At 45.6% G+C, this 13,793-nt stretch overlaps 2 protein-coding genes across 2 annotated transcripts in view; both read left to right on the top strand.

The window, feature by feature from the left end:
* The window catches only part of KIF4A (kinesin family member 4A), a 130,760-nt gene extending 120,390 nt beyond the window's left edge, over positions 1 to 10,370 (top strand). The window contains exons 29-31 of the mRNA XM_040265741.1: positions 6,897 to 7,013; positions 9,263 to 9,385; positions 9,644 to 10,370. Coding sequence (XP_040121675.1) covers positions 6,897 to 7,013; positions 9,263 to 9,385; positions 9,644 to 9,847 — 444 coding nt within the window. The 3' untranslated portion in view covers positions 9,848 to 10,370. The remainder of the gene's footprint in view (positions 1 to 6,896; positions 7,014 to 9,262; positions 9,386 to 9,643) is intronic.
* LOC120882017 (peptidyl-prolyl cis-trans isomerase A-like) lies at positions 7,724 to 8,471 on the top strand. Its single transcript, XM_040265742.1, has one exon. It carries the CDS (start codon positions 7,771 to 7,773, stop codon positions 8,263 to 8,265), a length of 495 nt encoding a protein of 164 aa, XP_040121676.1. The 5' UTR covers positions 7,724 to 7,770; the 3' UTR covers positions 8,266 to 8,471.
* Positions 10,371 to 13,793: the final 3,423 nt, after the last annotated feature.

The following is a 13,793-nucleotide window of genomic DNA, read 5'->3' as shown; positions in this document are numbered from 1 at the left end:
CTCCACCAGTATGAAAAGGCAAAAAGATAGGACACTGAAAGATGAACTCCCCAGGTTAGTAGGTGCCCAATATGCTACTGGAGAAGAGTGGAGAAATAGCTCCAGAAAGAATGAAGAAACTGAGCCAAAGTGAAAACAATGCCCAGTCATAGATGTGACTCGTGATGGAAGTAAAGCCCAATGCTGTAAAAATAATAGTGCATAGGAACCTGGAATGTTAGGTCCATGAATCAAGGGAAATTGGAAGTGGTCAAACAGGAGATGGCAAGAGTGAACACTGACATTTTAGGAATCATGGACGGGAATAGGAGAATGTAATTCAGATGACCATTATATCTACTACTGTGGGCAAGAATCTCTTAGAAGGAATGGAGTAGCCCTTGTAGTCAACAAGAGTCTGAAATGCAGTACTTGACTGCGATCTCAAAAACGACAGAATGATCTCTGTTTCCAAGGCAAACCATTCAATATCACAATAATCCAACTCTGTCCCAACCACTAATGTTGAAGAAGCTGAAGTTGAATGATTCTATGATGACCTACAAGACCTTCTAGAATTAACACCAAAAAAGATGTCCCTTTCATTGTAGGGGACTAGAATGCAAAAGTAGGAAGTCAAGAGATACCTGGAGTAACAGGCAAGTTTGGCCTTGGAGCACAAAATGAAGCAGGGCAAAGTCTAACAGAGTTTTGCCAAGAGAACAACACAAGAGACGACGCTGCACATGGACATCACCAGATGGTCAGTATTGAAATCAGATTGATTATATTCTTTGTAGCTGAAGATGGAGAAACTCTATATAGTCAGCAAAAACAAGACTGGGAGCTGACTGTGGCTCAGATCACGAACTCTTTATTGTAAAATTCAGACTTAAAGAAAGTAGGGAAAACCACTAGACCATTCAAGTATGACTTAAATCCTTTATGATTATACAATGGAAGTGACAAATGTATTCAAGGGATTAGATCTGATAGACAGAGTGCCTGAAGAACTATGGATGGAGGTTCGTGACACTGTATAGGAGGTGGTGATCAAAACCATCCCCAAGAAAAAGAAATGCAAGAAGGCAAAATGGTTGTCTGAGGAGGCCTTACAAATAGCTGAGGAAAGAAGAGAAACAAAAGGCAAAGGAGAAAAGGAAAGATATCCATCTGAATGCAGAGTTCCAAAGAATAGCAAGGAGAGATAAGAAAGCCTTCCTCAGTGATCATTGCAAAGAAATAGAGGAAAACAATAGAATGGGACAGATTAGAGATCTCTTAAAGAAAATTAGAGATACCAAGGGAACATTTCGTGAAAAGATGGGCATAATAAAGGGTAGAAATGGTATGGACGTAATAGAAGTAGAAGATATTAAGAAGAGATGGCAAAAATACACAGAAGAACTATATAAGAAAGATCTTAATGATCTAGATAACCATGATGGTGTGATCACTTACCTAGAGCCAGACATCCTGGAGTGTGAGGTCAAGTGGGCCTTAGGAAGTATCACTATGAACAAAGCTAGTGGAGGTGATGGAATTCCAGTTGAGCTATTTCAAATCCTAAAAGATGATGCTGTGAAAGTGCTGCACTCAATATGCCAGCAAATTTGGAAAACTCAGCAGTGGCCACAGGACTGGAAAAGGTCTTTTTTCATTCCAGTCCCAAAGAAGGGCAATGTCAAAGAATGTTCAAACTACCACACAGTTGTGCTCATCTCACATGGTAGCAAAGTAATGCTCAAAATTCTCCAAGCTAGACTTCAACAGTACATGAACCAAGAACTTCCAGATTTTCAAGCTGGTTTTAGAAAAGACAGAGGATCCAGATGCCAACATTCTTTTGATCATAGAAAAAGCAAGAGAATTCCAGAAAAACATCTACTTCTGCTTCATTGACTATGCTAAAGCCTTTGATTGTGATCACAGCAAACTGCTGAAAATTCTTCAAGAGATGGCAATACCAGACCACCTGACCTGCCTCCTGAGAAGTCTATATGCTGGTCAAGAAGCAACAGTTAGAACCATACGTGGAACAATGGACTGGTTCCAAATTAGAAAGAGTACATCACGCTATATATTGTCACCCTGCTTATTTAACTTATATGTAGAGTATATCATGCTAAATGCCGGGCTAAATAAAACACAAGCTGGAATCAAGATTGTCGGGAGACATATCAATAACCTCAGATATAGAGGAGAGCGAAAAAGTTGGCCTAAAGCTCAACATTAAGAAAACGAAGATCATGGCATCCAGTCCCATCACTTCATGGGAAATAGATGGAGAAACAGTGTCAGACTTTATTTTGGGGGGCTCCAAAATCACTGCAGATGGTGACTGCAGCCATGAAATTAAAAGACGCTTACTCCTTGGAAGAAAAGTTATGACCAACCTAGATAGCATATTCAAAAGCAGAGACATTACTTTGCCGAGTAAGGTCCGTCTAGTCAAGCCTATGGTTTTTCCAGTAGTCATGTATGGATGTGAGAGTTGGACTGTGAAGAAGGCTGAGTGCCGAAGAATTGATGCATTTGAACTGTGGTGTTGGAGAAGACTCTGGAGAGTCCCTTGGACTGCAAGGAGATCCAACCAGTCCATTCTGAAGGAGATCAACCCTGGGATTTCTTTGGAAGGAATGATGCTAAAGCTGAAACTCCAGTACTTTGGCCACCTCATGAGAAGAGTTGACTCATTGGAAAAAACTCTGATGCTGGGAGGGATTGGGGGCAGGAGAAGGGGACGACAGAGGATGAGATGGCTGGATGGCATCACTGACTCGATGGACGTGAGTCTAAGTGAACTCTGGGAGTTGGTGATGAACAGGGAGGCCTGGCGTGCTGCAATTCATGGGGTCGCAAAGAGTCGGACACGACTGAGCGACTGAATTAACTGATACAGATGACACCACCCTTATAGCAGAAATCGAAGAGGAACTAAAGAGCCTTCTGATGAGGGTGACAGAGGAAAGTGAAAAAGCTGGCTTAAAACTCAACATTGAACAAACGAAGATCATGGCCTCTGGTCCCATCACTTCATGGCAAATACATGGGGAAACAATGGAAAGAGTGAGAGACTTTATTTTGGGGAGCTCCAAAATCATTGGAGATGGTGACTACAGCCATGAAGTTAAAAGACGCTTGCTCCTTGGAAGAAAAGCTATGGCCAACCTGGACAGTATATTAAAAAGCAGAGATATTACTTTGCTGACAAAGGTCCATCTAATCAAAGCTGTGTTTTTCCAGTAGTCATGTCTGGATGTGAGAGTTGGACCTTAAAGAAAGCTTAGCGCCGAAGAATTGATGCTTTTGAACTGTGGTGTTGGAGAAGACTCTTGAGAGTCCCTTGGGCTGCAAAGAGATCAAACCAGCCAATCCTAAAGGAAATCAGTCCTGAATATTCACTGGAAGGACTGATGTTGAAGCTGAAATTCCAGTACTTTGGCCACCTAATACGAAGAACTGACTCATTGAAAAAAATCCTGATGCTGGGAAAGATTGAAGACAGGAGAAAAAGGGGATGACAGAGGATGAGATGGTTGAATGGCATCACTGACTCGATAGACGTGAGTTGGAGCAAGCTCCGGAGTTGGTGATGGACAGAGAAGCCTGGCATGCTGCAGTCCGTAGGGTCGCAGAGAATCAGATACGACTGAACGTAATGTATGGCTGATTGACACTGTTGTATGGCAGAAACCAACACAATATTGTAAAGCAATGATCCTCCAACTAAAAATAAATTTTTAAAAAAGTTCCTTTCCTTCAGCCCTGTAATTATACACCTAGGTATTTATACTAAGTAAGTAGTCATTGATATGTAAAAAGATTTATAAATGATTTTTGAGCACAGACTATGTATCAGGCACTGCTTCTAGGTGCTGAGGATAATAAACAGACACGTCAGATCCTTGGCCTCATGAAACTGAAGACATTCTTGTGGAGAGAGACACACAGTGACCAGAAAACAAAATAATTTTAGATGATAAGAGATGAAACAAAAATATAGTCAAATCTTAGAGAATGATGGGGTAGGAAGAGAGTACTTTGGAAGAGTGCTTGGAAGAGTCCTCTCTAAAGTGGAGATATTTAAGCTGAGATCTGAACAAAGTGAAGGAACAAGCTGGGAAAAAAATCAGAAAAACATTTCAGGAAAAGGAAACCATAACTGCAAAGGTCTCAGGGTAAGAATGATCTTGGCTTATCAAGGAGCAGCTGAAAAGGTCAGTGTGGCTGGAGGATATTGAGAAATGGAAGAGTACAATACAGGGGCAGGTCAGAGGGGTAATCAGGGCCCTTGTCAGTTATGGTAAGATTTGGATTATATTTATGTACCAGGATATTTGCTGTATGTAACATGATTTATAATGGTAAACAATTTCTTTCAAAATAATCTTAACATCTAACATTAGGTGACTGGTTAAGTAAATTGACATTTCCACATAATGAAAGGCCATATGCAATTGTTAAATATTAAAAATCATGGTTTTTATTTTCAGATTTTACAGAGTACTGTATATTGTTCTCATAATAAGGAGGGATAGATGTTTTAATGGTTTCTTTTACCTTCACAACTACAGAACAATTGTGATGGTTGTCCATATGAAAGAGAGTTGAGGGCTTGAATTTAACTATAAATGCAATATGAATCCACAAAGATGGCAAGCTAAATAATGTTACTGTGATTTTAGGACTCATAACCAGAACTATTGAGTTCATAACAAAGGAGGTGTTTCTCTCAATCTACTTCACAATGGTCACACCACATTTAGAAAGTTGTGCTCACTTCTGGATGTCACAATTAAAGATGAACTTGGACAAATTGATATATAGCTAAGGTGCTGAGAATTCTTGGAAACCATGTCATGTGGTGAATCATTGAGGGAGCTAGGTATATTTAGCTTTGAGAGGATTTGGACAGAGTGGGACTGGGGAGTGAAAATGATACTCAGGTTTGAACATCTGTGCTGTGAAAGTGGGGTTAAACTGATTTCATGTCATTCCAGATGGCAGAATTGGGTCCTGAGGTCAGAATTTATATAGAAACTGTTATCTCAGGATAAATAGATCATTGGATAATAAGACCAGAGATGTTAGAGTGGGGCTTCATACATCACATCAGGCTTTTAGTGGTCACTGAGGTGTTCTCTGACTAATCCATCATTCTGTGAGCTCTGCCACCTATATTTGTTCCAAGCCAAACTATCCTATTTTCTTCCACCATTTCTCTTATAACATCACTTCCTATAATGCTGGTCACCCGCCGCTTTTTGTTTAATGCCCTCTTTATGAAACACGTGCACACAGTGAACTCCTGAGTGTGTGTGCAAGGAAACATTGATAAAATGAGCTTAATATGTGGAAAGCACTTGTAACAGTGCCTGGCACACATTAATATAAGCTATTACTACTGTAGCATTTTTAGTAAAGGTGAAATATGGCACTATGACGAGTATGGATCAATTGTGGCATATCCATAGAGTGAAGATGAATGGAACAGGAGCTACATGCATCAACAGATTTGTGGTAAAAGACACACATGAATAAGCATCTAATTCAAGAGACTGCCCCTGAGAGGGAGGGAGGTGAATGGGATCAGGATGCTTCAGTTGTATCTGCTTTTTACTCATCAAAGAAGGGTTAGGGGAACTTCCTGGTGGTCCAGTGGTTAAGATTCCACGCTTCCAATGCCGGGGGCACAGCTTCCACCCCTGGTTGGGGAGCTAAATCCCACATACCACAGCTAGCCAAATTGAGGATGGGGAACATGAGTGGGTTTTTTTATTGTCTATACTTTTTATACCAAAAAAAATAATGGTGCCCTAAAATAGAATATGTTATTTCAAGTGGGATCTGACTGACCCAGGTATATTGAAGCAAATTTTTTCACTTCTTGTGATTTCTGAACTCCAGGTTTCTGCCTGACTTTCTTTCTGACAGCCATTTCACACTGTTGACTCGAAGCTTGCTGACACCTCAAGTCCCTAGACCTTTTTTGCACAAACTACCTTTTTTGTTTTGTGTATGTGTGTGTTTTCGGGGTTTTTGTTTGCTTTTGGCTCAGTTGCGAGTGCAGCTTGTGGGATCTTAGTTCCCTGATCAGGGATTCAACCAAAGCCCTCAGGCCCTCAGCAGTGAAGTCTCAGACTCCTAAGGACTGGACTGCCAGGGAATTCCCTTCACAAACTTCTTTTAAGCCAGATTTCCCCCCATATTATACTTATATGGCTGATTTAGGGGGGAACCTAAATGGTAGACTTACCAAATATATTTGAATTGTGTTTCTGTTATCTTACATATTAATCATCCTTCCAGCTTTATGTCATTGTTACCACTGGTGAATATGCCTGCCTTGTAGACTGGCTATGAGACTCAAATGAGATTTTACATTTCTATATACGAAAGTACTCAGAAAACTGTAAAGTGCTATATAGATGTAAATTATTTTATTTCGTATCATCAGTGATTTATTAAAATGTTGAATGATTAAACTGCTGAGGACAAAGCCAAGGCCAACACTAAACAAACTAGAAATGTGAGTTGGGTGAAAGTACAGCTGGGTAGATCTCAAGATACTGAGCAACTCTACTCAGTTATTAAATCTGTCTAACTCTACTCCCATCCAGCTCAGTCCTTCGCTTTGGCCATAAAATCATCATGAAAATCTTTGTCAATTGCTCTGCATTGTTATGGTACCCCTCCAATCTGTCTTTCAAGTAAACTATCCCAAAAATGTGGCATGACTTGTTCTTAGAAAAAACCTATGGTGGTTCTTGATGATCATTGTTTCACTAAAGAAGAGAGGACTGCAAAGATAGAAGATTTTCACTTTTTCTAAAATGGCTTGCAAATGAAGGGAAGGTACTTCAAACCTAGTCTTCTGACTCAGTAATGTTTCTTTCTGCAAACCTGTTTTGCAGTGTTCCTGCAAGGGCTGGTGTGGGAACAAGCAGTGTGGGTGCAGGAAGCAAAAATTGGACTGTGGCACAGACTGCAGCTGTGACGCCACAAAGTGTAGGAACCGTCAGCAAGACAAGGTAGGATCAGTGCTGTCACCCCTCACCATCCCTTCAGGTCTCCCAGCACTCTGTGCCCTTTTCTTCCACCTTCAATCTTGAAACCTGGAGTCTCCTGCTCAGCCCTTCCCACCCTCCTTCGCCCTGAACCAGAAAAGGCTATTTCATTTCTCAGTCCTTCTTTCTTGCTGCTAGCCTGTCCCAGGAGATTCCCAGATATGCAGTTCCTTACCCCCAGCCTTGGCTATAAAATTTCTGTGCAATGTCTAAGGCATGAACAAGGAACCAGAGAGCAAGCATTTACAGGCATACAGCCACACAGGATCAAACTAGTCCAGAGGCTTAGCTGGAATTGTAAGGGCCATGTGCTGAGGTAGCATCTTCCAAGAAAGTTAATCCTTCTGACATCTTGAGACATCAGTTACTTAGACCTTTGCCATGGGAACCAGCTATTCCATGGCTCTAGGAAAAGACCCACAAGAACTTGGTCTTCCTGATAAGCACTGTTCATGAGCCAAGCTGACTGTAACTGTTCTTACACTGTTCCCGGGAATAGCAAACTCGGGTGAACAAAATACGCAGGAGATAGGAAGCACCAGGAAGGTCAGATCCCAGTCCTTGCCTTCTGCCCACCTGTGCCCATGAGCAAAAGTTCATCCTATCGCTCCAGCAAGACTAGTTCACCATGCATTTTGCAGTTTTGCCCTGGGTCTTCTATTTAAAAGACTTCTGGGCCTTGCAGACGCCGCCACCCTGGAGCCTCCTTTGCTGTCTAGCCATGGTCAACCCCACCGTGTTCTTCGACATCACTGTCGACGGCGAGCCCTTGGGCCGCATCTCTTTTGAGCTGTTTGCAGACAAAGTTCCGAAGACAGCAGAAAACTTTCGTGCTCTGAGCACTGGAGAGAAAGGATTTGGTTATAAAGGTTCCTGCTTTCACAGAATAATTCCGGGATTTATGTGCCAGGGTGGTGACTTCACACGCCATAATGGTACTGGTGACAAGTCCATCTATGGCGAGAAATTTGATGATGAGAATTTCATTCTGAAGCATACAGGTCCTGGCATTTTGTCCATGACAAATGCTGGCCCCAACACAAACGGTTCCCAGTTTTTCATCTGCACTGCCAAGACTGAGTGGTTGGATGGCAAGCATGTGGTCTTTGGCAAAGTGAAAGAGGGCATGAATATTGTGGAAGCCATGGAGCGCTTTGGGTCCAGGAACGGCAAGACCAGCAAGAAGATCACCATTGCTGACTGTGGACAAATCTAATAAATTTGACTTATGTTTTACTTAACCACCAGACCATTCCTTCTGTAGCCCAGGAGAGCACCCCTTCACCCCATCTGCTCAAAATATCATATAATCTTTGTGCTCTTGCTACAGTTCTTTGGGTTCCATATTTTCCTTATCCCCCTCCAAGTTTAGCTGGATTGCAAAGTTAAATTTATGATTATGAAATAAAAACTAAACAATTAAAAAAATAAAAGACTTCTGGGATAGGTAGTCATTAGAGAACTAAAATGGCAAGCTAGAGGTCAGGCTAAGAAGTGTGGAAGTAGCAAAGTTTCCTCTAAGAATTTCAGTTGTAAAGCCACTGATCTAGTCCAATACTGCCATTTTACAGAGAAGGAAACTAAGGCCCAGAGACAAGCCTCAGTGACTCGCCTGATATTTCACAGCTGGTCATGGCGGCTAAGATTAGACCTCAGGCTTCCTGACTTTTAATCCACTTCAGTTTCCATGACAACAGGCTATAAATCTAATCCAAGCTCTACCGCAGAGTCGCCTTGTTACCTAAGCAACTCCTCTCTCTTGGCCTCAGCTTCCTCTCTGAAAGGAAGACTGATATAGGCAACACTCGGTAGAAATGCTAAAAAGGATACTGTAGATTGTGGAGGGGAGAGGATTAATTGAAGAAATGGCCAAGGCTCAGCCTTTGTTTTAAACCTTGCCTCATGATGTGTCCTGTGCTCTCCTCTCCAATCCTTTGCCTTCAGAGGCTTCCTTTGAGCATTGTGAGCCCCGCCCCAGCAGGATCACCCTAAGACTTGCTTAGACTGTCTGATGAGGCCCTCGGAGCTGGTACCTCACTAGCTAAAGGGGAGCAGACCAACTGTGTAACCCTAGGAGCTGAATTTCTTCTTTTTTTAATATAAAGTTATTTATTTTAATTGGAGGCTAATTACTTTACAATGTTGTATTGGTTTTGCCATACATCAACATGAATCTGCCATGTTTCTAACATACCAGTCTGCTTGGTTCTCAGGATAGCCTGGGCACAGTTGAGCGGACTCAGGATTCTGAAGGCTCCTTCAAACTGGAAGATCCCACAGAGGTGACCCCAGGATTGAGCTTCTTTAACCCTGTCTGTGCCACTCCCAACAGCAAGGTAGGTGGGCTAAAAGCCAGGTGTTTCCAAATGTATCAGTGTCCATCTCTGCTCTAGCACTGACAGAGAGCTGTGGGGTAGGGAAGGGAAATAAAGGTACAATCAGCTTGCTGAGAATATCAGCTAGAGTCTGTGTTCTTCAACAGAGCAATTTTGGGGGTCACCTCTGGGAGTGTGCTAAGTATTTGTAGTGGCTAGGCTGTGCTGAGCCTCTGAACCCAGCCCAGATCTAGTCACAGCTATCTCTGTCCTTCCTAGATCCTGAAAGAGATGAGTGACGAGGAGCAGGTGCTGTTAAAGAAGACGGCTCCAGCTGCCTTCTCCCTTGGCCACTCAGAGTCGAAAGATGTAGCAACAGAAACCCAAAGAAATAAAGCTCCAGGGAAGAAAAAGAAACGAGCCCTGGCTAGCAATACCAGCTTCTTCTCTGGCTGCTCTCCCATTGAAGAAGAGGCCCACTGAAGCTGGATTCATCATCTCTGCCCCCGTCTGGCCTGGGAGATGCATTCAGGTTGCAGCCAGAGGGGTTTTTAAATGACTCCTGTTGATTTTGGACTCCTTGCTATGGAACAGAGGAACAACACATTACTGAAAAAGAGTGTCCAGCACCCCTAGCCCCAGACTACTACTCTCCTCTCCAGAAGGGTGCTGAGCTACCTGCTGAAGAGAGAACCAACTCTCTTCAGAGACCTTCCTGGTGACTCATCAAGAACGAGTCTTCAGGACAATCTAGCTCTTTCCTCCTCGTGAGCAGTTAGGGCTGTCTTATCTCGAGGTTGTCTCAGCTTAATGGCAGAGCCTGCTCTGTGTTAGAGGCCTGGCACAGATCCTTCACGCCACCTCCAGAATGGGGTTGGGAATCTTTCCTGTCTCTGGATTTCAATGTTTTAACAGCACCGTCAGTTGTCTTTCATGTTGCTGGGAGGTAAATGAAATCTTTTTAAATGTTAATGTTAAGTAAATAAATAAATCTTAGTCCATCTGCTGTTTGGAAAGATTCTTCTGTGCCAGAGGGAGAAATACAATTTCAACCCGTGTTCCTCCACCCCTGGGAATTCTATTAAGGAAGCTGGTGCAAGTGCCCAAACCTCACCACCTTGTAGCAGCACTCTTTCCCCAATGGGTATGTGGAGCAGCAAGCCATGTGTCTTCATGTTGCTGTTATCTCAGGAAGTTAGAATAATGCTAGCAAGGCCAGTGACCTGAGCTTCACTGGAGAGCCTACCTGACCTTCGTGGGAAGGAACCATATTTACTAAGCATCTCCATGTGCTTGCCACAATTTTATCCGCTCCTCACAAAAACGTTCAAGGTGAATAGGTCTCATTTTGCACATGAGAAGACTGAGATACAAAGAAGCTGTCACTTCACTGGTCACATAGTTAGTAATAGAGCTATGACTTGAACCCAGATGTGACACTAAAACTTACATGACCCAAGAATGACAGTGGTGGCCGTTGACTAATGCCCCGCAGCTTGACCTGGCATTGCCTGGACGTGGGATGTTACTGCTGCCCAGCCCCTGGACAGCACCCCACTTGCTGTCTGCTTTCTCCTCTGAAAGGGAAGAGGAGGGGCGTGGCTGACTCTTGCTGCATCAGGGCTCTCTATCTTTGTTAAGGCCCTGGTCCTAGGGCCTTCGTATCCATGCATTCTGAATCCCAGCCCCTAGCCCCCCCAAAAAGCTCCCAGATTTCGGCACATGAAAGCCGAGACTCCTCCAGAATCCAACAGAGTCCAAGTAGAGGAAACTGAAGGACAACCTGCCTAGAACGAGGTGACCCTGCAGCCTTTGCTGGCCTCCTGCCAGCAAGCGGCCCTGCTTCTCTTTGCATTTTAATGCCGAGGGAGCAAGGGAGCCTTTGCCATTGCCAACTAGAGCCTCTGGATACAATGGAAAGGCAGAGAAGGAGGGGGGCCAGCTCTTGGCATAAGAGAGCCAGTCATCTCACTGTTTTCAAATCCAGTGTGTTTGGGGGGAGGGGTAAGCTTATTCCCAGAGAAGACATTCTTTCCCACCAACCCTTTTGGTAAAGTAAAAAAGCCAAAAGGTAGAGAGGGAAGGTCAGTCAAAGCCAGCCCCTAGTCCCCAGCCCACCCAGAGGCCCATGCTTTAGGGCTAAGCTGACTCTACAACCCGCCCGCCATCCCTCTCCTGCTGATGGTGTGGTGACAGCATCCTTTGTGTGTGTTCACCTTCCAAAAGCTGGTGACCCTAACATTATACACTCTGAGTGATTCTTGGAAAGAAACTGTAGATGCCTTGGGGGTCAAGGTAGCTGGAATGATGCAAATCTCAGCACATCTTAAATGAGCATATCCTTTCTGGGCTGATGGGTGGAAGAGAAGGGCTGCTAGTGTCACTCAGGCCCCACCAGGTCCCCCAAAACCCCTGGTCCAGAAACAGGGTGAAACAGGAAGTGGCTTGCAACTCTTCTAGATGTACCACCTTGCAGATGCGGATCCCAAGAGGGAAGGGAAGGCTAATGAATTAAAGCTCTCCTCCCAGGGAGCTTGAGACTGAATGCTAGACTTCTTCACAAACATACACACCCTTTTCCAGGGGACTGACTGGGCCCCTGCTCCTTGCTGCCAAGTTTCAAAGTTGTGTGGTCACCTCCCCCTAGCTTCCCGCCCACCCGTGCCCTCAGCCCTCGCTTCCCTGAGCCAGGACAAAGCCCCAGCACTGACTGAGAGGAGAACAGGAGGAGGGACAGAGGGATAGGGAAAGCTGCACAAAGGAATTCCTCACCCCAAGCCCCCTGACCGGCGGCGGCGGCGGTGGCAGCAGCGAGTAAAGAAGCAGATCTGCTCACCCTCCCCCTTCCTGCTTCCCATCTTCCCACCGACCCACGGACGGACCGACGGGGCACAGATACCACAGGCCACAGAGCAGCTGCAGGCCTTGGGAGAGGACCCACACAGCCTCCGGTAGGTGGCAACAGTGCCACCTGTTTGACTGGTGGGGCTGAGCCGAGGACTGGAAGAGGGAGGAGGCAGACAACTCGGAGAGAAGCTGGGAAGCAGTGCAGAGCACAGAGCGGAGCTACTGCTGAGAAAAGGTGTGAGGGCTGGGGAAGGCTTGGGGCCACAGGCGGGAGTGGCGGGGAGGAGACCGGCTCCTGCTGGCAGGCACTGGGCCCAGGGATTGAGAAGCACCCCTGGTCAGCATCCCTGACTGGAGTTTGCTGACTGCTTAGCTCCTGGCCCCATCCTACAGCTCCTAGAGGGAAAGGGGACCCTGGAAGGCAGTGATTGGGGTACAGGGGCAGGACCTGCGGTATGGATGGAGCCCAAGGCAGGCTCCTAGCACTTGGTGGTCCCACCATGGGGAGAGGCAGGGGACCTCCCTTTGGGTGGGCTTTTTCCTTACAGGGGTGTCAGGGAGGGGAGAGGTTTCCTCCCCTCAGGCCCTCCCTCAGTTCCAGCCCCCTAACTTCCAAGCCCTTCCCCAACTCTCCTTTCCAAAGGCAAGCAGAGGATGAGAAGGGCTGCTTCGGGAGCAGCCACATCCTCACTCCTTCCAGGGCCCCGGCCACTGTGCACCCCACAGCCTCAGGGGAGCCCAGACCACACACACTTTGGGTGTATCGAGGGGTACCGTTACATATTCCAAGTCACCTAGAAACCCATTTCACTACCAGCCACTAGTGCACACGCACATGCAAATGCTGACACAAACCCCACACCTTCTCATGTAGACTCACAATCACATGTCCAGCCTCATGTGGAGATCAGTAAGCCAGCTTGGTCTCAGCTTGACCCCAAAGCACAAGGTCCAGGGATCCCCTGCCCCAAGACAACCACACACCCCCATGCACACCTTTGCCCTGTATCTGTTGTACTTTCACCAAAGTGACATCAGAGGGTGGGGCCCCTGAAAGGGGAAAGGCGGTGACTTGGTTCCTGGCCGGGGTGAGGGGATGACCGGGCAGGAAGGGACAGGACTGGGGCGAAAGAGCTTCAATTTTCTAGGTGTGTGCCAGCAGGAAAAAAGTTGCTTCAGGAGGTAAGGAGTGACCCAGGCAACTCGTACTCAAGACTTTCCCATGCTGGTGGTGCCCCCTGCCCTCCGGAAGGTGGAAATAGAATCTTTCAGTTCAGGGCTTTGTGATGTCTCCAATCTCTGTATCCACAGCAACTGAGCAACTAGCCACTAGCCAGGCCTCCCTGGGTCCCAGGCTAGGACTGGTGTCTCTGCTTCAGGTTTTTCCCGGTTCCTGTGGTGGAAGCCACACCATGGAGCTGCCTGAAGCTTGGCCAGATTTTCCTCAGCTTGCTAAACCCTGTTTGCCCCACCCCAGGCAGTTTTTCCTGAGTCCCCACCCGAGGCAAGCACTCCATCCCCAGATAGGGATGCTGTTAAAAGGGGAGGAGTTGGACAGAGTAGGTGTGTATCCGCCTAGAGG

This window comes from Oryx dammah, unplaced genomic scaffold (genome assembly GCF_014754425.2).
Source record: "Oryx dammah isolate SB20612 unplaced genomic scaffold, SCBI_Odam_1.1 HiC_scaffold_23, whole genome shotgun sequence".
NCBI lineage: Eukaryota > Metazoa > Chordata > Mammalia > Artiodactyla > Bovidae > Oryx > Oryx dammah.
This window is presented reverse-complemented; position numbering and strand designations above follow the sequence as displayed.

What these genes read in the sequence shown, in the direction of transcription:
- LOC120882017 (XM_040265742.1), top strand. Translation starts at nt 7,771, where the DNA reads ATGGTCAACCCCACCGTGTTCTTCGACATCACTGTCGACGGCGAGCCC.